Raw genomic sequence first — 22269 nt, 5'->3', positions numbered from 1 at the left:
TGCTGATTTAAAAACAAAGCCTTTAACAGAGTTCATTATCTCTTGGTATCGTCTCATAAATAGATTGCACCTGTGTGTTGGCAGGATAATTCATCTGCTGTATAAATGCTTCAGCATTCTTCATGGCAGCCTTTCTTTCCTGTGGGTTAGCATCTTTGCCTAGTTGAAAGATAAGAACAACAATCCATGAGAAAAGGCAGTGAGCTCACGGACCTTGTCAAAACAAGATGCCCTTGAGCCAGATTCTCTTCAACATTGCTTATGCCTCCATCTTGACCAAACACGAGTAATGAGATCCACACAAAGTTGAACAGCCAAAACAGTACCGTGTTTTGAAAAAATCGTTATTATTTTTGCTTTGTGTGTTTTAGTTGAAAAAAAAAAAAAAGGCTACTCAAAATTTCTGCTAGGTTTAAGGTATACATCAATAAGAACACTCAGGGTACTTTCTGTGAATCCTCATCTTCTCTGCTGCAATGTGTTAAATGAAGCTGCTCTCCAGAACTTCCCTTCGTTAGGCACCACCACAATTCTACTACTTTCAAGTAAATGAAACTCCCTTTCAATCTGGCTGTGCTGTGCACACCAGTACCACCACTTTTCCCCACCCATTTCTCCTTCCTCAACCCTGTTCAGTATTAGACATCTCTGAAAGCCTCAGTGGGATGATTTTTTTTGTATCAGTTCTGCCTTCCAGCTGGCTGTCAACTACTATGCTTTAAAGACTTCTTAGTCTATCAAGATGCTCTGATAAGCTATTCATTGTATTCAGTTTTGAACGAGACTATTAGCAAAGTAATTCACACTCCTCAGCTTAGCGGTCTGAAGATTTCCAGCAGAGATGATAACTGCAGCCTCTCAGTGCAAGGGTGAGACTTGCAGATTAATACTTTTTTTCTGACACATTATCATTATCAGTGGTAGCAAAGTGAGGATACACAAAGGAACATGTAGGGACACATTCACAAGACCTACATTGTATATAATTGAGGGAAAACCAGGAATCAGGCTCAGGCCTCTGAGCACAATCCACCCAGATGTTATTTTTTAAAGGTTACATCCCTGAATGCAAGTAACTACCCAAGCAGGATGCTTACAATACTTCCTAATACTTCCTGGATTTAGAAGTTTGACAACTGCATTGATTAATTATTTGCTATTTCACATGGCAGAAAGAAATGCAAATGTCACGAAGAATTAATATACTGCCTCAGCAAAAAAAAAGGGGGGGGAGGAGGGGAGGGAAGGGAAGATACTTAATGTTAAATGCAATAGCATCACCATAGCATTCCAAGTACAGTGTCCAGACCTAATTCATCAGTTCCCCTCTGGGAAAATGATCCATTAAAATGACTGCAGACAGTCCTAGCGCCATTGATAATAACACAGAGAGAATTCAGGAGAAAAAAACCAAGCATGTTTTCAGTTGGTCCCTGGAGGATGGAGGTTGTAATTATCACTCACCTTTCAGTTTCGCATCTCCACCAATAAAGGTATGAAAATATAGTAGCTACTTGTTATCAAACTTTCAAAGCCCATATTTCTCCTAGAAGATGGATATTTGATGGCAATAGACAAAACCTGCAGGATTCTTCATGTTTGTTTTGTAATTGCCTTAGATAAACATTTAAGCATTAAGCTTACAGATGTTTTAAAAATAGACAGGATCTTTAAACAAGACACATTCTTAAAGCCCTTACTGATCGAGCAATCCTTGTCCATTCACCGCACCAAGGCAGAACCATGCCCATACTATGGGTACCGAGTCCAGTCAGTATTAAGTTATGGCTATTCAGTGGATGCTGTATAGACCCCTTAGAACTGTGTTTCTTCTGCATTTTCAACAGAAGTGTCCTCTTACCTTTCCACACAAAGATCTTCCTTGCAGCACCATTGTCCAGGATGAAGCACTCCTCTGACAAAAGCATAGCCATGGAGAAGGGGTTTTCCTCTGCTACCACTGACAACTTCATGGATCCACTTGCATCTGACACCTAAGGAAGCAATAATTGCAATTTCAGATAAACTCTGGTTTGGATCATCAAACTAATTTCCAGTCCTCAAATTACCATAAAAATTAGTTACTATTCCTATGTCTGAAATTTTTATCATGCTGGAAAGTAAGGACAGTCAATGACTTTTTTAGTTTCATTTAATGTTAAATCCAGCAGAGGGAGATATAGTGTTAATTTTAGTGATCTCTCACAGTTTTTTAAAGTTAATAATTTTCTCTTATGCTTTTAGCTCAAATGTGTATACAGTGAACAGCTCACAGCTAAAAACATATGCTTATATCAACCTACCCTATGAGTTAGTGTCATCTTGTGCTACATCACCCTCACTGAAGCCAAAGGTACACTTACATGCTAAACAAGAACTACTGAAATTACAGAACAATTGAAATTTTGTGGTCTTCAGGAAGAAATAACTCTTCTTTTTTTTTTCTTGGAAGAAAATAAAAGTCTTTTTTAGATTTCATTAAAAACACCCCCCTTTTCCAAATAGTTTCTCACTTCTTTTCTCAAGAAGGCAACATGAAAGAAAGGTGAGAGACATGAAAGAAAAAATCAAGAATTTGTTGTTTCAGTTCTGCAGCTTCCTGCAATGAAATGGAATGTCCATACATTTTCATTTCAAAACAGGTTTCTTTTGTCAAAAATGATCAAATACCAAAACTTGGCTCTGCTTTGACATTGGTAATGAAGAATTTTTCTGATATTGGCACAGTCCCAGTCAGTGTTAAACCATTGGAGGTGAGAAAAAAGGAACATTGAAAAGAAAAGAGTTCTGCATTCAAATTTCTTTGGATTTTAATTAGAAAAATAAAACTGCCTATCTCTCCAGCTCTGTTAAGGATAAATCACATACAACTATAAAAACTATCACTTTTGAAACCAAGAAGACAGGAAACATTTTGATTTAAGATTTAAAGCAGTGAATCGTTCTTTGACCTACAATGAATGGGTTTCAGGCCATGCTTAATTTTCTGAGTAAACAGGGCTGTAATCAGTATTTTTTCCTCAGTTCACTTGGGCTGTCTTGATACTGTGTGAGAATTTTGGCCACTGGCTGCAAATCATCCAACACAACTGCAGTTCTTTAGGTGAAGCCAGAACTCCATATACTAAGGCTCTGTGTGCATGATAAGTGTTGAGTGTGCCTAACCCCCCAAAATAAAGCTTCTTACCATATAGAGTTTAGCGCTCCTCCGATTTGCAATATCAGCCATCTCATCGTCATCATCACTACATTCAGGAAGCTCTGGCTTTTCCCCTAAGACCTGTATAACAAGAGAATAATAAAATCAATGCAGACAGAGTATAGGTTCTACAGTACAAATACACAAATACTTCCATGTGTTGTTCCAGTAATTAATTAGTTGCCATCATCTTTACCCTCAATCTGATTTAAATCTAAACTCATGGATGACTTCTTACAATTTTTGGAATGGCTTCATTTGTGAAATGTTTGAGAATAAAATTAAAGCAAAATGAAAAATATGAACTAAAGTTATCTTCAAAATATTTTAATTGCTTACAAAATATCAGATTACGAGTTCAAAAATCTTTAAAATTACAGGTTCTTAATTCCAGTTGCATAAGAAAAAATTAGCAAGGATCTTGGAAAAAAATCATGGGGTGAGAAAAATATTTTCTTGCTCTACCATTAGATGATCAGTTTTAACACTGTGGTAGTTTTATGTCATCATTGTGTTGCACCAATGACAACATTATAGCAACCTAACTAGAATAAATTCACAGAGGTTTAGGAAGAATATTCAGATCCAAATGTTGTGTATAGAATTGTATGAATTTCAATGTAGTTACATCTCAAAGTGAAGATGATAATGACAGTTAATTAGGTCGCAAGTACAAGTCATGTTAGAGCCTTTCTATTCACACAGCAGATTTACATATAACATGGAGTTGCATACAAAAACATTCTAAATATTTGATAACAAGAAAGCCTGACAAAGCATATAGCCGCAAGGAACTTGAAAGAAAACAAATGTAGTGTGTTTTACAGAAATTTGCCATCTGTGGAGTCTTCTAACCTAGCAAAGCCAGTAAAATACATAGCCTTGTTAAGTGTGATTGCTCCAGTTTAATCTAAAATAATTTACTTGTAGCTCAAAAAGTAGTGCCCTCAAAGTATAAGAAAGGCATCACTAGGAGCTCTTCAGTAGCTGTCGTTCAGCTTTCCCTGAATATGCACTGCGTGGCTGCAGGTTTATTCATGTGCAGGCCAAGTGGGCCCAGACTGTCATAGCGTGTCACCACACTGGTGAATGACCATGTAAAGGAGAATGGGCAGACATGGCATATGTCACAAGTTTTCTTAAAATGTTTCCCCTCCTAAGTTTGCACACTAACAGCAGCCTACACTCAAGCTGAAGAGCACCAAGAATAACCGTCTTTGTAATGCAAAAGGCAGAAAATGCCCAAATAGGCACACTTCTTTGCCTAAGCACATACTAAATGGGTTTAAGGATTTTATAAGATTTGACTTTCAGTGACTATTAAATGGGTAAAAGACTCCTATTAATAAAACTTCCAGAAGTCCATACTCGCTATTTTTTCTGCTTAATTAGCTACTTCCAGTAAAAACAGAAATCCCATTCACACACAACTTGTGGTTTCTGACAGTTATAGTCAGCACTTTCCCTTGCCATGCATATGAAATACCCATTGCACCACAGTTATTATGCTTTGTTGTAAGCTTCTTAAAGTGATATAAAATCTACCAGTCTTACAATTTGTGCATGCACAGGAGTCTTTGAGAACTATCCAAGAGCCACACTGAATATTCTTTAAAACTAGGTCAGGAAGCACCTGATGCTGTTTCTGAAAGCACCGTGGCAGAAGCAGCCCACAGCATGAGCTAAGCACTCTGCTCTAGCAACAGCTAATCCAAGTAAGTTCTATAATTTAAAAATTCATTTCTAAAAATGGCTCCAACACAGTTCAGATTGCTGGCCTCAACTACTGATGTCCAAAGACATACATCTCTTTCTTTCTAAACTAGAAAGAGAATTACTACCAGACCCTCTAAGTCTTTTCAGTTCATCAGTACTGGCATGATGAGAGGGACAAATATCTCAGTGGAAATTCTGGTTCTGCAATAGCAGCTTTACAGCAGCTTCTATGGCCAAAGCTAGCCCCATGCTATAGCACAGGCAAGTAGAAAGATCTGAAAGATCTGTTCTGTGATTCTCCTGCAGAGGAGCACAGGAACAAACAGAAAAGGGTGTCCTCTTTTCCTGTATATGAAGTCACAGTTATTCATAGATCCTAGCATTTTGTGACCATTGCTAAGATGGATGGGCCATGATGTGCTTCGCCCAGCAGGTACAGAAATCCGCTGGTGCAAAGGACTGTGCAGCCAGCACGACCACTGGAATGAGGCTTCAGCTGAACCCCTGTTGGAATACAGTGTGTCCATGTCAGAAACAGGAGATGAGACAAAGGCGAAATGACCTGAGGCAAACGAGGAAACCAGTCATGGTGTGAAACAGACACAATCTGTGTGTGAAACGATATAGTCTGAAATACACAGTCACCACACTGGGGACAATTTAGGTCATTCTCAACATGCACCAATTTCAGATGCTTTACTCTATAGACTGTCAGAGGACACAAACAACAGAAGGAAAAACAACGTGTCTAAAAAGAAAGCAATTTATGCTAAAAAAAAATGTTTTGTCCCAAAGAAATTTCTCCTCAGTTAAGTTGATTTTCTTCCTTCTAATGGAAATGTCTGCAATATGGCTGAGTCCATGTGTACTCACGTATCTGCCTGGATATGGAGACAACTGATAAATGTTACCAATAAGACTACAAAGAGCTTATCGAGTTATTAAGTGGTACTCTAGAATTGGGTCATGTAGTTACAGAAACATATGGCTGGCTGAGGTGCAGCACCAGGTGCCCCACCTTTATGTAGCCATCCCTCATGTGATGCATCATAAATAAAAGAGATCACGCCAGCTGAGGCAGAGTCAAAGGCTCCTGAAACCGTTCTGCATGGTTCCCTGATAAAATGAAACTAAATCAACAGTTTAAAGGATATTGAACCTTATGGTCTTTATCTACATACACTGTTAGTTTCACACACACTGTGTTAGCAATAAACACTGAATTTTACTTATACAATTCTCTCTGTGCAGACAGCCCACTGGGTCATGTCTCAGGGGCCAGTGTGCTGACAGCCTAGAGCTGGTTCTCCTGGGCCATTCATGGATTTGGGGCCCTAACATGCAGATCCATAGATCAAATGCACAGATCTCAAAGCAGCAGTGCCCTCTTGGGGACACAAAATGGCTGAGCTGCATTTACTCCTAGGCTTTCCAACCATCTAATCAGTGCCAAACCACAACTTTCAAAAATACACAGATGCGCACACAGATTTTGTAACCATTTCTTTAATCTTTTATTATGATTATTATTTACCATAGTAGAAATAAGCTAAGGCATAACTGGTGGCCCTGAAAACAGTTGTGTCATAGCTGCCTCCTTCTCTGGGCTTGGGATCTTTAAAATCTTGCTTGATTTTAGAACCAGAGAGACTCTTCATATCCCTCCACCTGATCTGCCAGTGACATATTAGGCTGTCAAACCCTTCCTCACCTTCTGCTGCTCCATCCCAGAGCAATACCCATTCTCTCCCCACCACTGCTTCCTGCAGTTTTAGCAGTATCCTGGAGAAAAGCACTTGGGCATACTACAGGTGCTATCACACACTGTGTCAGGCCATTCAACCACCCAAATCTAGATCTACTACAATTATTTCAGAATAAGGCATGCCCAAAGCTGGTTATGGCAGTGCTGTAGCCTAAGACTAGCTCAGCTCTCAATGAGAGCATCTGACTGTAGTTTTAACATATTTTTTGAGAAGTGTTCATGAACGCTACATTTTAAATCTCTCTGAGGAGCTGAGGATGCAATAAAATAGAAACTCAATCTGCATTACTTTTAAAAACTTTTTTTAATTCACATTGCTTTGTAAGTTTTGTTTAACTTTTGTGTAGACAATGGTAGGTTAGTGCAAGAATATCTCAGCAGAGACCAAGAAAACAATAGTTCCTTTTCAACTGCCCAACTTCATTCTTATCTTCCAGTTAATGCAGTGTAGTCTATCCTGCCTGCAAAAGTATAATCCCATTACATCTCCTTGTGTGCACATCTCCCCTGCACAAATCTGTACCATCTCAAAGAAGTATAAAATACAGTGCCAGAGTTTTTTCTGACAAAGGAAATTTCACTCTCTTACCCTCAAAAAGAATAGAAGGAATCACAGACAAAAGTTATAACCTGTAGGAATGAGACAAGGTAATTTTAAGTAAACACGCCAGAAGAAGGAATTTAGTAAACATTGTCTTCACAACTAGAGAAGCCAGCTCTGCGTTGTAAAATAGGTGAAACTGATTAAATGGGAGCAGGAAGTTTAAAAGAGCTCAGTGAGGCTGAAAATCCAACGAGGAAAACAATGCTCGAAGAACAAGTCATGTGAAGGTTAATTAAGAGAGCAAACCACTTTCATACAGTTTAACTTGTGTACACTAGTACAGTGTTTGTGTTTCTTTTCACTGCACAATTTGGGTTAGATTTCTGGGTCTGAAACTGAACTATTTGTTGTGGCTGTGACCTCAAGCTTGGATCTCAAACAAATTCAAACTCCCCTCTTTAAGCGCTAAGAGCGATAGAAAGAAATGCACGTGAGACATTTACAGAGCTTAAGGCTCCTTTCAAAAAGCATCAGGCTTAGTAGCTCGTCAATTACTTTCTTACATGCTCTGACATAAGTAAATACATCTGCTACTACCAACTCTAGGTACACATGTACTCGTCACAGAGAATAAATCTTTCGTGCAGAATGATGGCTCTGAACTACAGGCACAGCGTGAACTCACTGGCAGATAAAAAAATGGGTTTTTATATTTACCTTCAAAACAAAAGAAGAATATTACAAGGAATGCCTTTCTGAAACAAATACTATCTCAAATATCTACTCCAGTAAGCAATAAGAGAAAAAATACCAGCTGAAAGAGAAAGACATAAAGTGGCCAACCCTTGAGTATCAGCACAGATGTGTACCCAGGGGGACCTTTGGGCAAAGGTGATTTTAGGGCTTCACTGTTAACATTACTGGCCACAGTTTCATCTCTATCACATTGGCTTACTATTTCTCATGCCAGCAAATGACAACTGCAGTAGATATCCGCTCCAGACAAAAACTACTTTTGACATTGGTCAGTTATGAATATGCTTATTTCACTGTTGTTTTTTTTTGTTGTTGTTGTTTTATATTGTAACCCAGAGCTCTTTCAATCTATTTGAGCAAACATAATCTTTCAAAAAATTATACTTCAATCAAAGGAAAAAAAGAACAAAACATCTTTTGCTGAACTGCTCCCAGAATTTCTGCCAGAAATTGCCTCCCACCAGCAATTGCAGCAACAACAGATGTCATTACATGCTCACCCTGAGCAGAGGACCTCCCACCAGCCCCAACAAAGATTGAGAATGAGATGAAAATGCTGTAAGGTGCTGACAACTACTAAGGATGCTTGCTGTTAACACACAATTCTGGCATTTTGATCATTTGTTTGGTTTTACCTTGTAATTTATCAAAAGCACTTTATGGTAGTAAGGTTTAAACCTGATTCGTATGCATTCAGGATGTTGCATAATAGCAAAACATCAGTTGCTCATGGCATTTTTGATGCAGAAATTATGGCCTACATTTTTATCCAGTTTCTGTTTTCTTAGGAATTTCAAATGCAAAACATAATTTTATTCATAGCTCTGTGAACTTCATAAAAATAGGGCATTACGCTTTGACAGCTTATCATATAATATTTGCAATTTTGCATATCTGTAATAATTTGAATACGAAGCCTTGACTTCATGTGATAATGCTGTTCTAACATCAATTTTCTGCTCTGTGAAACAGCCACAAAATAACACATTCACAAAAACTCACTGAGATCAGTCTGGAGAGAACCATGTTTGGCTCAGAGATAAAGCAAACTGCCCTCTGTCCTGCTGGGCCTTTGAGACTGGGAGTGCATAGCATGAGCTGGGGAAACCCTTGCAGCTGTCATCTGCAAACACCCAGCTTTTTGGATGTCTCCAAGATAAACAGTGATCCCATGATAGAGAAACTGGGAGAGTAAATGAGGGTGGATAGTGGTAAGATAAGGGGGACTGATTCTAAACTGAGACAGGGGAGGTTTAGGTTAGATATAAGGAGGAAGCTTTTCCACATAAGAGACTGGTGTCACACTGGAACAGGTTGCCCAAGGAGGTTGTGGATGCCCCATCCCTGGAGGCGTTCAAGGTCAGGCTGGATGTGGCTCTGGGCAGCCTGGTCTGGTGGTTGGCAACCCTGCACATAGCAGAGGTGTTGAAACTCGGTGATCGTTGTGGTCTTTTTCAACCCAGGCCGTTCTATGATTCTATCCACACTACATTAATGACAAACATGGAAACATCACTGAACACTGAAAATTAAGCTGTTCAGTCACCCAGCTATCCTGAGTTCCACAAGAGACATATCCTTGACTTAAGGGATGCCAGATTTAGCTGCTTTCTTGGAACACATTGAAGTCTTTGTAGCTTTGCAAACCTGAATTGTAAGCCTTTAGGGTTAAAGCCCTGCGTGCTGCACAAGTTACTGCATGATTGTGAACTAGAAAATAGCTAATGGAAATAAATCAGTAACTAATGCTAACAGAAAGCCTCAGGCACTAAGGCACTGCTTAAATTCAGCTTTTTTGTTCTGTAAGCACACACTTGGGTAGTCTTTTGCAATGCCACCATACAGGCTGGTTCCCAAGCTGTGAGAGCCCAGGCTGAACTGCAGGCTGAAAATTAGAGTCTGGCAACTTCCCTAAGGAGCTTGAAGCAGCAGAATAGGGAGAAAGGTGCAGGCAGCAGCTAGCATTCCTGCTGGAAAACCAGGACTCCCTAGAGAGGCAGAGCAGATGACAGGATCAGCAGGGATACACAGCATCACAGTAAGCAGTGGGAGCCATAGCAAAACGTTTCAGCACTCAGACCTCAAGACAAAAAGTGGAAAAAGCTGCTCAGAGCACTGAAGTATTTTCCCAGTGCCCAACTTGCTGAATTCGCAAAGAGCATTTCCAGTTCCACACAGCCCAATAGCTCAACTGTGCCAGGGGAATGTCTTGGAATGACAATGAGACTTCTGCAACTGAGAGAGAGTACAAACTCGGACCCTAATTTTTAAGAAAGCTAATCAGGGAGTGCTTTGATAGAGTTTTGCTAATGCTTCCTGCTAATGCTTAAAATAAATTAAATATGCGTTAGAACACAAAAACAGAAAGCAAGAATATTTCTATACCTAGATAGATGTACAGGAGATACAGCCTACTTAACTCTGGAAACCATTTACCCTGCTGGTTTAGGTGCCCTCCACTCACTGGTTTCCAAGTTCATACACTTCTTCAAATTTTGTGTGATGTAGCCAAAATGTTCAAAGATGGGGGTATTATTTCCTACTCTTCAAGTCAGATACTCTATACCTGATTAATGAAATATTCAAATCTCTCATGTGATTTTACCTGTCTTCTATTCTTACAGTTACAGCCAGGTTGTATCAAAGTCATAAGCAGTAATGTGAGCAAAAAAGAGCTTGGCAGTAAAAGCAGTAACTACGTTCACCTATATCTACAGTGTTACACATTGATTATAGTAGAAATACTGAACAGGTCCCTGCAAGAAAGAAAAGAAAGAAAGAGGATAAAAAAAAAAACCTCTTCTCAAGGTGCATATTTCTTAGGTACATGCTGGACTCAGGAACAAATATCTCTGCATTTTTTATGCAGTAAAGAAATTTTCAGGTCTTCCCCATGAAATCTGCAGATGTTATAAAGTACATGAAAGTAACTGCTAAAAACTCTTTCCTTTACTCGTCTTCTTAATTATACTCATTTAATAACTGAAAATTATGGCATTTCTTCATCAGTAGATTTCTTAATAGCCTAGCACACAAAAGAAAAAAGCTGTTACAAACTCCATTAGTATTCTAACATGTAATTATAAGATTGTAATTGACTAACATGGCAACCCTGCAAATGCTATAGCTGCAGAAAAAGAAAACAAATATGAGAGATTTTCCCACCTACAAGAATGCAAATGAGATAAGTTATAATTAAATTGCAAGTACTCGCAGCAATTCATGCTGGTTCTAGTTATTCACTGAAATACTTTGTATAGAGGCATCTTTTCTAGCATAAGAAATCGGTTTTTCAACAATTTATTATTGGAGTGGTTCATAAAGAATTTAACTCATGCCATGCAGTGCAATACTCTTGAACATTTTCTGAAGTAAGTTACCAATGCAGGCAGTGAAATTTGCATTCAGATGCATGATTACAAGCCTGACTTTCAAAGGTACATGCCACCTGCAGCTCCCTTTCAGTTCCCTTTAAGCACCTGCCTTCAGACAGCCAAGATTGAAATCTGCAGCTTGAAAATCATGATTGGTAACTCATAACATTCCTGAAGAGCCCTCTTGGCCAGCCTCTGCCCTTCAGGGCAGAACTCCTGCTGATTTAGGCCTGGGGAAAACACTGGGCCTAGCAATGACCTGGTGAAATTTGCTAAGCCATACTGAAGTCAAGTCAGTGGAAGATCCAAGCCATGCACAGTCAGTCTGAGTGCAGGTTGCACAACAGAGTCCTGCCAGGGCAAATTTTAATCAAAAACCAGGAGTGCCCTTAATGAAGGAGAGATGCTCCACCACGTGAACAAAAACTATGTTGCCTGCTTTTGGCAGCTTTCATCTGGCTCGCCACAGGACAAGGGGTTTGGACTTTGAATCCACATCCACAATCCTCACAAATTTAATATAACAGTGTAAAAATTAAGCTTCCATTTCTCAGATGGGAAAGGAGGAGCCTTGAAAGTTATACATGCATGTGTACTAACTTTCCCTGGAATATTTTGAGATCATATCCTCTCCATCAGCATTCAAGAGATGAAGACCCAAATTCTATCTTTGCAGACATGTGCGTATACTCCAACCACTTCACGAGGAAGTGCATTCGTCTGAGATGTAAATTTGACTCAGAGGTTCAAATCAGCCTGAGAAAGTGTCTTTGGGTCTGAGTAACATTGCTGTTGCTATTTTCTATCCATCAGCTTTCCTAAGCCTTTATATTGCGTTAAAATTTAGTTATTGTCTCTATTCTCTGTGCATCTCACTGTCCGGCCAAGTCTTTATACTGGGGACAAGTGCCACTTTCACTGTCAGCGGTCCCCCTCTATCAAAGCATTCCTTTTCCTTTGTACAATGTTGCTTGTTCAAAGGATTGTTCAAAACCATTAAGAAGCTATAAGCAACTAAATGCTTATGTGATACCTAGCAAACACCTGGTGTCTGTATTATACAGAAGTCGTAACCTTTCTTCCTCCTCTTGTGCTACACTCACTCCCACAGCTCCTCCACTCCTCTGTTTACAAAACAAATAACAAAGAACAAGGGAACAAGAAGAAATGCAAATGTTAGGCAAGCAGCTGCAGCAATTTTTGTTTTCACAGTGCTGTGACTGCAGAGCCTGCTCTTGCTGTCTTCCAGGGAAAGAACAGGTATCTGTTAAGGGGAGCTCATTTCTCCCTGCTCCTTGTAACAATCCTGCTCCTTATGTAACAATCATCATTCACAGTACCATTAATGTTCAAAAAAACCTCTAAAATCATCTAATCCAATCATCCACCTACCACCAATGCTGCCCACTAAACCATGTCCCTAAGTGCCACATCTACACATTTTTTGAACACCTGCAGGAATGGTGGCTCCACTACCTCCCTGGGCAGACTGTGCCAGTGCCCAACCACTCTTTCAGGTAGGTTTTTCCTAATAGAATCCAACGGGTACCTCCCCTGGCACAACTTAAGGCCATTCCTTCTCATCCTATCATCACTGAACACAATATCATTCAGGAACTCTGAGGAGTAAGCATTTCTTAGGAGCTTTAAAGAAAAGAAGGAGAAGTAGGCTGTGTTATCAGAAAGGACAAAGAGGATCCCTCTGTGGCTCAAAAATACTTAAACTAGGTGAATATTTACAGAAGTATTTTATGAAAATTGAGTTTACATCCATCTGATGTAAGGCCCATAGAACTCTAACAAAAAGAAGCACAGGACAACCACAAATAATAAAAACACAGAAGTCATTCCCTTTTGCCTTAAAAAAAAAAAAAAAGAGCCATTTCGTTTTCTTGTGGCTTTAGACCTCAGCAGTGAAGCTTCTCACATTGCACTGTTTCAGCCATGACAAACATCAAATAAAACCCAAAAGTCTCAGCAGTAAAAACTGCAACGATTCCACAGTTTTAAAGAAATTCTTTGTAGGAAAACAATAAAACAGCCCAAAGGATCAGACAGCTTTGACCATGTAAGAAACAAGAACCATCCTGAAAGTGTGAGATCACAGAATCATTAATGTTGGAAAGATCACTCTGATCATCTAGTCCAACCACCACCCATGCCTGTGTCCACTCTAGACTATGCTCCTCAGTGCCATACCTCCAATGGTTCTTGAATACCTCAAGGGATGGTGACTCTACCACCTTCCGGGGCAGCCTGTTCCAATACTTCACTACTCTTTCTGAGAATAATTTTTCCTAAATCCAATCTGAACCTCCCCTGGCATAACTTGAGGATATCACCTCTCCCTCCTATCACTGCTACTTGGGAGCAGAGACTGATTACCACCTCACTACAACCTCCTTTCATGAACAAATGGTTAAGTAGAAGTTGCAGGATCAATGCACAGTTTCCTGAAAACTCAGTTTATTCTACTCTTTAATTGGCTCTTATACCCTACAGATTGCTCTGCTCTGCCACATAGAGACTGTTTCTGGTGCTTGAGATGCCCTGGGGAGAGCAGCTATATAGCTAGAGCACTGCCAATCTAAAAATATTTCAGGTGTGCAATATTTCAAATTACACTAAAATATGAAAGCAAATATGTTAAGACTTTCTCTTCAACTCCGTCTTAGCATATCAGATCAAGCTGTTGATGAGAAATGTGTGGAGGACTGCATGCCTTCCATCTTTCTCTTGGGTGACTTGGAACAGAACGCTGCTCCTTGCATTACTGCAAGCAGCATCAGCTTTTTGGGCTACTACAAAACTTTCTGACGTTTCTAATTTCTTCTTTCGCCTGTTTGCCGTTGCTCTCAAAGCACAGGCACAGTTTGCACTTCACTTGCCATACATAGACAATGACTTTACTGAAAAAAGGAAATAGAGTACCTTAATCATTCACTCATCCCACTCACCATGTGTTGAATCATGGGAAATAGATTGAAAAAGTAAATGGGAAATTATTTTTTTTAAATCTAGCTTCCTCAATTTGTCCTGTCTTCAGAACTATAGCAGGCATTCCAAATACAATTAGAAAACTGTCTGTCCCCAACACAGGTACCTGTTATCGTGGCCACACTCAGTTGTCTCAATGATCTGTTGGTACACAAATGCAGTGCTATGAAATCCCTGCTTTTTAATGCAAGCAGTCAGGACAAGCCTTGGTCTCAAAGCAGGGCCCAAGGTAGCTTCTGACTAGGCTAAAAACTGAGAATTTGGTCCCAAATTAGCTTTGAAGTAATATATTTAGTTTTCTTTTTGGTTTAAAGAAAAAAAGAAGTGGAATTAGCTCTAACTCTAACATGGTCACATTACACTGACCAAACTGACTCATGATTGCCAAGACCTATTTTTAGATTAGTCCCATGCAGGTGAAAAATTTCCTGTAACACAATTTGAGCATTCAGGCCTAAAGCCCAGCAGAATGAGCAACTGTTCAGCTGTTTACACGTCAGAAACAGTGCGCAGAGTTGGCAGTCGGTGAATTTCACTATGGGCTGCAATTGTGGGGAGCAGTCACAGTTACTGAGCAGGAGTAGCAGCAGCAATTTCTCCACTTTAGTCACTTGATTTTTCAAATAACCAAGGCAACCTAGCTAAACCTGCCAGTACCTCACTTAAAATGTGAACACAGAGGTGAAACCAAGTGGATAAAACACCTTTGATGTGCTTGCACAGGCAATTTTAGCCTCATCTTCACTGTAGAAGAATTTCAGTTATCCTTGCAGCATCATAAGTGGCCTTCCATACACTCACAGGTCTGATGTTGCCAGACACACTGGATTTCCTGATTGTGAGCATAGGATGGTCACTATGTGCTCCCAGGTAGCCACTGATCACAACAGCAGGGGTTGCCACTGTCACAACCACTCACATACCAGCTTCCAGCCACTCTACTCTCCTAGGGCAAGGACGCTGCATGGGGCTGGCCTGCCACAGCAATTTATTCAGCCCTATAAGCACACTCCAGACAACTCTTTCCCATGGGCAAATTGTGGAAGGAGAGCAGCCTGATTCCAGGCCCTTGCTGAAACAGAGCAGTTGGGAGCAGACAACTGCCCTTGTCAGAACAGTTCACCTCACCCACAGCTCCCAGGAAAGTGGGCATCCAGGAACTGCAAGCCCATTGCTGCCTCTGCTAGTCTGTGTCAGGAGAAAAATCTGGCAGGGTTTGTTGAATTCATCTCTGCAACCTGCCTCAGTAGTGGAGTACAGCACAACGGTCTTGCTTTACTATTCAGGCGTCACCACTCTGTGCTTATGGAGCAGGGACAAGACCACCATCAGCTATTCACACTGGTACTTGGGGTGGGTTTGTTGGCCTTGCCTGCTGAACATTATTCTAACCATGTTGCACAAACACATCAAGCCACCAGTATGGAAACCAACATACTTCCAGCTTACAGCTAGGGAGAATCATTCCTGACATTTATCAGAGGAGGTAAGTAGGAAATCTCATTCTGATTTCAGCTGTGCACTAGATGAAAAAATGATTATTTAATAATACTCTCCCCTAGAAGTAACCTTTTTTTTTTCCTAGGAAAGCTGAAGATTGAAAAGAATTCATCAAGGACTGAAATAGCATCTTCCCTCCACTTGCCCATAACTTCCCAATGCCAATGGAAGAAAAAGGCCTAATGCTAATTCCAGAGCAGTCAGCCCAGGCAAACGCTATAGCAGGCTAGAGATAATGGTTAAGGAACTATGAGAAATCAGTAATGAACACCAGGAACTGGATGCACAGAGCAAAAATAACATATAGATGTATACATTCATTGGATTAACATCCTCCTAGCTCATTAACAACATGCTTCAGAGCTCATAGGGACTGGGACAGCCATGGCTGAGCTATGGGCACTGCGATGTGGGCAACACTAGGCAGTAAGTACTGGCTGCTGATGGACTCACCTGAATAAAACTCATTACAGTGGTAGCAATGAATGCTATGAACCTATTCACATGGCACTGTCATTCCTTTTCCCTCTACATTCACAGCCCAAAAGGAGAAGCTGAAGTTTCTTCATACACTGTTGACCAAGCAGTGAAATTATTTATTCTGATACAGTAACAACATGTGACAAGATTAAAATGCAACCTTGGCACTTTTCCTGCTCTTACTCACTCTCAATGCTCTACAAAACAAGTTGCACACAGTTGGTAAGCAGGTACCAGGGTGGGGCCAGCACGTCCTTGCCACACACATCCTCACTGGGTGTTGGCAGCAGCCCTCAGCCACCCATGTCCTTGCTGGAGCTAACATTGTGTCTGCAGTTGAATGTGAGCCAGATAAGAGGTGCAAAGTGCAGCTGTTTTGATCCACACTCCCAACTTGTCATAAGCCTATTAGAAATCCCGTGCAAGGCCTCGAGCAGCAACCCCAAGATAGGCTGGGCCAGAGGGAACGTGCTTGACAGCATTTTCGTGCAGTGCCACCCAGCCCAGGCAGGCTGCAAACTGAGCACACATTGCAAATAAGGAGCAGGACTTTGGCTCTAATTGTCAGACTGTGCTCTTTTCATCATTGTTACTAATGTAAAATATATACTACACACTTTACTGCTTAAACCAATACTAATCACATTCCATAAGCCAAAACTGAATATGTACACCATCACAAATAAAGGTATACCAGCAAGAACCATTCAGCACTACCTCCTGAAGTTAATCTGAAGTGTGAGATAACATTCTACTGGAACATCTTCCATTTTACTGAAGGACAACCCTCTTTACCTTTTCCTTCTTGTTAGAGAATGAATGAAAAAGCTTAACTTAGCACTCAAATGCCAAGTAACAATGCTGTTATTAGCATGCAACAGCAACAGCTCACCAGCACTTGTTAATATTTTCCAAAATCTGAAAATTCCATAAATTGGCTTTTTTTTTGCTTTTGTTTTTCTTCACTTTACTTTGATCATCTCTGTTAAGGTATCCGAATTCTGTTTTTTAGATGTATGGTCAAACTTTAGTCTAAACACGAGGAGGAGACTCCCTAGACTTATTAGAGACCAGGTACATAACAGTTTATACTGGAAGTGGTGATGCCACACAGTGTGCTTGACTTGTGAAGCTTCACACAATTTGCTACGTGTTTTGACATTCTGGAAATAGAACTTCCATCTGCTGCTTGACTCTGATGCTGCTTTTTCCTCACACAGAGCAGATAGTTTGGTTCAGGCATGAGCTCTGCTGTTAGTTCAGTTACCCTATGGCTAATTCTAAAAAGCAAACATTTAGTTCTCACAAGAATATTTTCAGTTAATTATCTCTTATTCCTCTGCTTGATATCTTAATACTACTGGGGTAAGGTAGCAAAAAGTCATCTAAACTGGTGTATTGAAGCTTAACTGTCTCTGAGCTCCTGGACTCCTTGCAGAACATAGGTTTTGAGCCCAATCCTGTTAAGCTCTTGAAGTATAACAGCATTCTTATTCACAGTGTCAGTAACTGCATATATACAATACAGTACCGTTATGAGTTCGTCCGGTTCACTTCCTTCTTCCACCGTAATTAATCTGGACCTCCCATTTCGTTCATTGTCCCGAATGCCAACAGCAACTTGAGTGGCCTTCAGGCGCTCATATTTGTTGCATGAAGAGCCACACCACTGATAGATCTCCTAAAATAATTCAAAGCATGTATATGTTAGCAATGTTTCAACACAGCGAAATTATGAAATCAGCATTTTATTAATAATTATCTGACTGCTGCTAACCAGCAGAATATCAGTGAAGTTACATTTTTCAGCAGATCTTTAATGAGAAGCATTTCTACGTCATGTAGATATCTGCAGTAAGCAAGATATTTATATAATCTAAGTTAGAATCTACATATTAGGATATCATTCAATCTCACAATAGTCAGTTTTGATTTGACTGAGTTTTGTCCGAAATTGAGATATATCTTCAACTATCTAAAGAACCCCAAAACTCCTAAATTTGCTGCTGTAAACTGTTTTTATTTTACAACTGACAGTTCCTCTTCTATGTCATTTTAACAGTGCCAGCTCGCATCTCTGGCAAGAAACAAAATCATTTTAAAATCTCTGGGAAAATTCATTGTATCTGCACCTCAAAAGTAAAGTTATATCTTTCAAATCTTTTTTTTTTTTTTGTGACATTTTGCTGTACAATACTTGTAATGTACTCAACTCAATTTGTCACTCATTTTATCAAATCTCCAAACCAGCTTAAGTGCAAATCAATGTCACAGGCATTTTCAATAAGGTGGCTTCCTCGCTGGGAGATTTGTTCTTGGGGTACAGCTGATGCAGTGCTCATAAAAGTTTACTAACCTTGGATAAATATGAGCTCATCCAACTGTAGTTATCACAATTGCCTTTATAAACGACTTACAGAAATTTACAGATCAGAAATACATAGTTCTTTTTTTATGATTATTACTGCAATCAAGTTACTTAAAACAAGATGGGCATATACCTTCCTGCCTTAGGAACTGACTATAACATAGGCAAAAGATACATCTGTAAGAGATAGCTGCTGCATTTTTTGCATGCAGACAGGAACAAACTACACAAAGCAATTCACCCAATTGGGATTGCCACCTTTAAAGGGAGCTTCTCAAACACCACAGCAGTGGGTCTTCACTTTTAAGAGAAAATGCTCTGAAGGTAGCAGCTGCCTTCTAAATATCTTATGGGCTTTCAAACCCTTCATCTCATCTGACTGAACAGGTAGTGAGTAGGTAGGCCCACCACTCCGCATGGAAAGTGCAACTGGTTCAGAACAGAGCAGGTCTACTGAGGCACCTCTCAGGAAGGAGTGCCACCAGAACCAGCCTAAGACAGATCATCAAACCCAGCCACACTGCAGACAGAGGAGCCTCAGTTCTGTCATGTCCTGTGCTTCATTATGAATACAAAGTGTTTCAGGATACAGAATTTAAATTTCAGTCTTGATGAAAACTGCTAAGACGCAGAATATAAATTTCAGATCCCCTAAAGGCTGAGCTGGGAGAAGACAGGCAAAATATATGAATCAGCTTGGCTGGCTGCATTTTTTTTCCTCCATTCTTTTGGAAGAAAGTCATTTGATTCTTCTTGCCATGATTCAAATATCAATAGCAACAATAAAGGTAAACATTTGTCTTCAACATTAAAAAGGGTGAACTGGTTTGTGTTCAACTGCAGTGAAAATAATAAGGAATAACTTACAGAGGTTTAAGTTTTATTATATTCATACAACTCTATAAAACTTACATTTTAAATGAAAATCAATATAACTCATAAAAGCTTTTTGATTTTTTTTCCTATTATCATTATTTACTAGTATTAATTTAATACCATTATCATTATTTAATAGTACTTCCTATTATCATTACTTAATAGTACTCAAAAAGGTGGTTTGAAATTAGTGGGAGAATAAGTACTGTTATTCAGCACTAGCAGATACAAACTTCTAGAAGACAGCTAACAATGATGCCACCTGTATGCAAAACAGCACAAGTAACTTCTAATAATTACTTTCCAAAACCAGCTTGGAAATGCTCCAAAATAAACAAATAAATAAAAACAACACCTGACTGATCTCACAGTCAAATTCCCTTCGCTTCCTTTAGGAAGATTCTCTCAGCAGTGATGCTTTAAGTTTACGATCTTAATCTTAAGTTTACGATTACACTGATTCCCAGAACTACATTGCTTTCAACTTTCAGATGTTACACAGTTAAAGCACTATGGTTTTCACCCTGGATTTATCAATCATCTTATTACAGGTTCAAGGCAAAATAAAAGTTTCCAAGTTCTGGTTTAAATAACTGTCACACTTAAGTGTCCAGAATCTGAGACCCTTTCTTGGCTTCAGGTCTGAAACCTATCTTAAATTTGATTATGACATTTCCACAAAAGAATATCTCTGCAGATTCAAGGAAATAGAATTCTAAGTCATTAATGAAAGACTGTCTTGGTTGTATGTAAAAAGACAAAAGTTTCAACTCAAACAGATTTTTTAATATCATTCTTATAGCAATACACTGCCTCAGCCATCCTCTCCCAAGTTCTGGAAGACTTTGAGCTTTGGAGAATTTCACTACTCAAACTTAATTACTTCTTATCTTAGCCTACCTGCTAATTGAGCTTATTTGAAATATGAGAAAATAAGAGCCATGAGTGATGTAACAGCAATTAACAGGAATTCTTTATTTCTCACACCCTAAGGAATAAGGAAGACAATGACACAGAGAAGTTGGGCAAATATTGCCTTATCTCAGTGTATATGCTGAAACTCAGAGATCACTCATTCATAAAGGTTAAAAGTTCAACAGCCTTCTCTTGGTCTTTTGGTAACCAGCCATGCAACCTCAAAAAAACATTCTCATCTACAAAATGAATATTTACTGACTACACAGGATATTGTGAGACTTAAATTGTCAATGCAAATTATGAAGACCTTTAGATCTCAGACAATAAATACACCTTTTCCTTTCTTAGCATCTCCTAAAGGTCCCCTTTAGCACGTCCTGGCTAACCCCCACTCACAGTATGCTCTTCCACTTTGCCCTCAGTAAGCAACTAAACTGAGCTCTCTAAACCAACCAGCTCTATGCTTCAGATCAGCTGGAGGAAGGATAAAGACCTTCAAAAGCTACAGCAGAGGATTTGGGTTTTTTGTTTGTTTGTTTGTTTGTTTGTTTGTTTTTTACTTGCAAACATTACTATTTTATTGCTACATGAGAAAATACACAAAAAAATTAGTCTCATTAACCTGAGCTAATTTTAAGGCCTATAACAACTTGCAGACTACAGGTTAAAAGTACTGCAATATTATTCAAACTTTTCTCAGAATTCTCTTTGCAAAAGACATTGCTAAGTCTTCCATCGTAGACAATAAAATTTATGCACTTTCATTTTCAAAATATGGTTGTTTCATTTTCTGGGATCTGGGAGGGGAATGGTAATTTTTAAACTATGGAAACATTCTCACAAAATAATGTGGCCTAAATATTTATTCTTAACTAAAATAAGTATGAAATTTTATCAAGAAAAACCTCAAGAAACTTCATGAGGTAAATTTTCTCCTGCAGCATAAAAAACTTGCATCAACAAGCAGCATCTGAAAACATCCTAGACCAGGATTTCACAAATAGTATATCCATCCCTAAAGCTCTACCTTCCTTCATTATTAAAAAATAATGGTTTAAAGGTTTAAAATGCTAGAGAAGAAAGAGTCTGAAAGTTTCCTGCATTAGAGAATAAAGATAGCATTTTCTCCTAACACTGATATCTAAACTTTGGGTACTGAGCATGTAATTTAATAGGAAGAAGTGAGAAGCTTGAAGTCATAAAAGCGTCCTAAAGAGCATAACATTTTACTATATTAAAGACAAGTACTAAACAAGTGTGTAACATCCAGTGCTACAAGCCCCTTGAAATTTTGGTTTAGTTACCTCTGATTTCAAACTAAAATCATTTTCTCAATCATTTTAATTTATATCTCATTTTCTGGGCTCATGATAGAAGTTCAGGGGGATATTTACACATTTGTTTTCTTGATACAGTTTATTCATTTCAGTCTCTAGTTAGATTGTGGTTTTAACTGTTTATTTTCAGAGGAGAGGAAAACAAGTTTAAAAGCTATAATAACTTCTTGACAAGGTTAATATTTATATTTTCCTAAATATATAACTAGAGTCAGTTAGCTATCTAACCACATCCAGCATGCCACTGAGCTTTTGGCTTGTATGTTATTATTCATACATTTATTTTTAGGTACAGATATAAGCATGGCCTTTAGGGTAGATCCTATAGGTAACCCTATAGATATAAATATGGTGTGGTATTTGCCTTTAACTCACTCAGTGCTTTCACAATTTCTTAGCTGTACTATACCTTCACTATTTTTAGCATTGTTTTGCTAAC

General features: G+C 39.1%; 1 protein-coding gene across 1 annotated transcript; it reads right to left on the bottom strand.

The window, feature by feature from the left end:
• On the bottom strand, nucleotides 1-18034 carry LOC104911457 (adseverin-like). Its single transcript, XM_019616343.2, has 4 exons — nucleotides 17863-18034; nucleotides 3188-3280; nucleotides 1862-1994; nucleotides 1-159 (listed from the first exon to the last, which is right to left on the bottom strand). Exons 2-4 carry the CDS (start codon nucleotides 3227-3229, stop codon nucleotides 23-25), a joined length of 312 nt encoding a protein of 103 aa, XP_019471888.1. The 5' UTR covers nucleotides 3230-3280; nucleotides 17863-18034; the 3' UTR covers nucleotides 1-22.
• Nucleotides 18035-22269: the final 4235 nt, after the last annotated feature.

This window comes from Meleagris gallopavo, chromosome 6, assembly GCF_000146605.3.
Source record: "Meleagris gallopavo isolate NT-WF06-2002-E0010 breed Aviagen turkey brand Nicholas breeding stock chromosome 6, Turkey_5.1, whole genome shotgun sequence".
Taxonomy (NCBI): Eukaryota; Metazoa; Chordata; class Aves; order Galliformes; family Phasianidae; genus Meleagris; species Meleagris gallopavo.
The sequence above is the reverse complement of the archived record's forward strand: the minus strand, read 5'-3'. Positions and strand labels throughout refer to the sequence as shown.

Coding starts and splice junctions, on each gene's coding strand:
- LOC104911457 (XM_019616343.2), bottom strand. CDS start 3,229: ATGGCTGATATTGCAAATCGGAGGAGCGCTAAACTCTATATG. Junction 1,995..3,187: donor GGAGCGCTAAACTCTATATG/GTAAGAAGCTTT, acceptor TTGCTTCCTTAG/GTGTCAGATGCAAGTGGATC. Junction 160..1,861: donor GAAGATCTTTGTGTGGAAAG/GTAAGAGGACAC, acceptor TCTTTCAACTAG/GCAAAGATGCTAACCCACAG.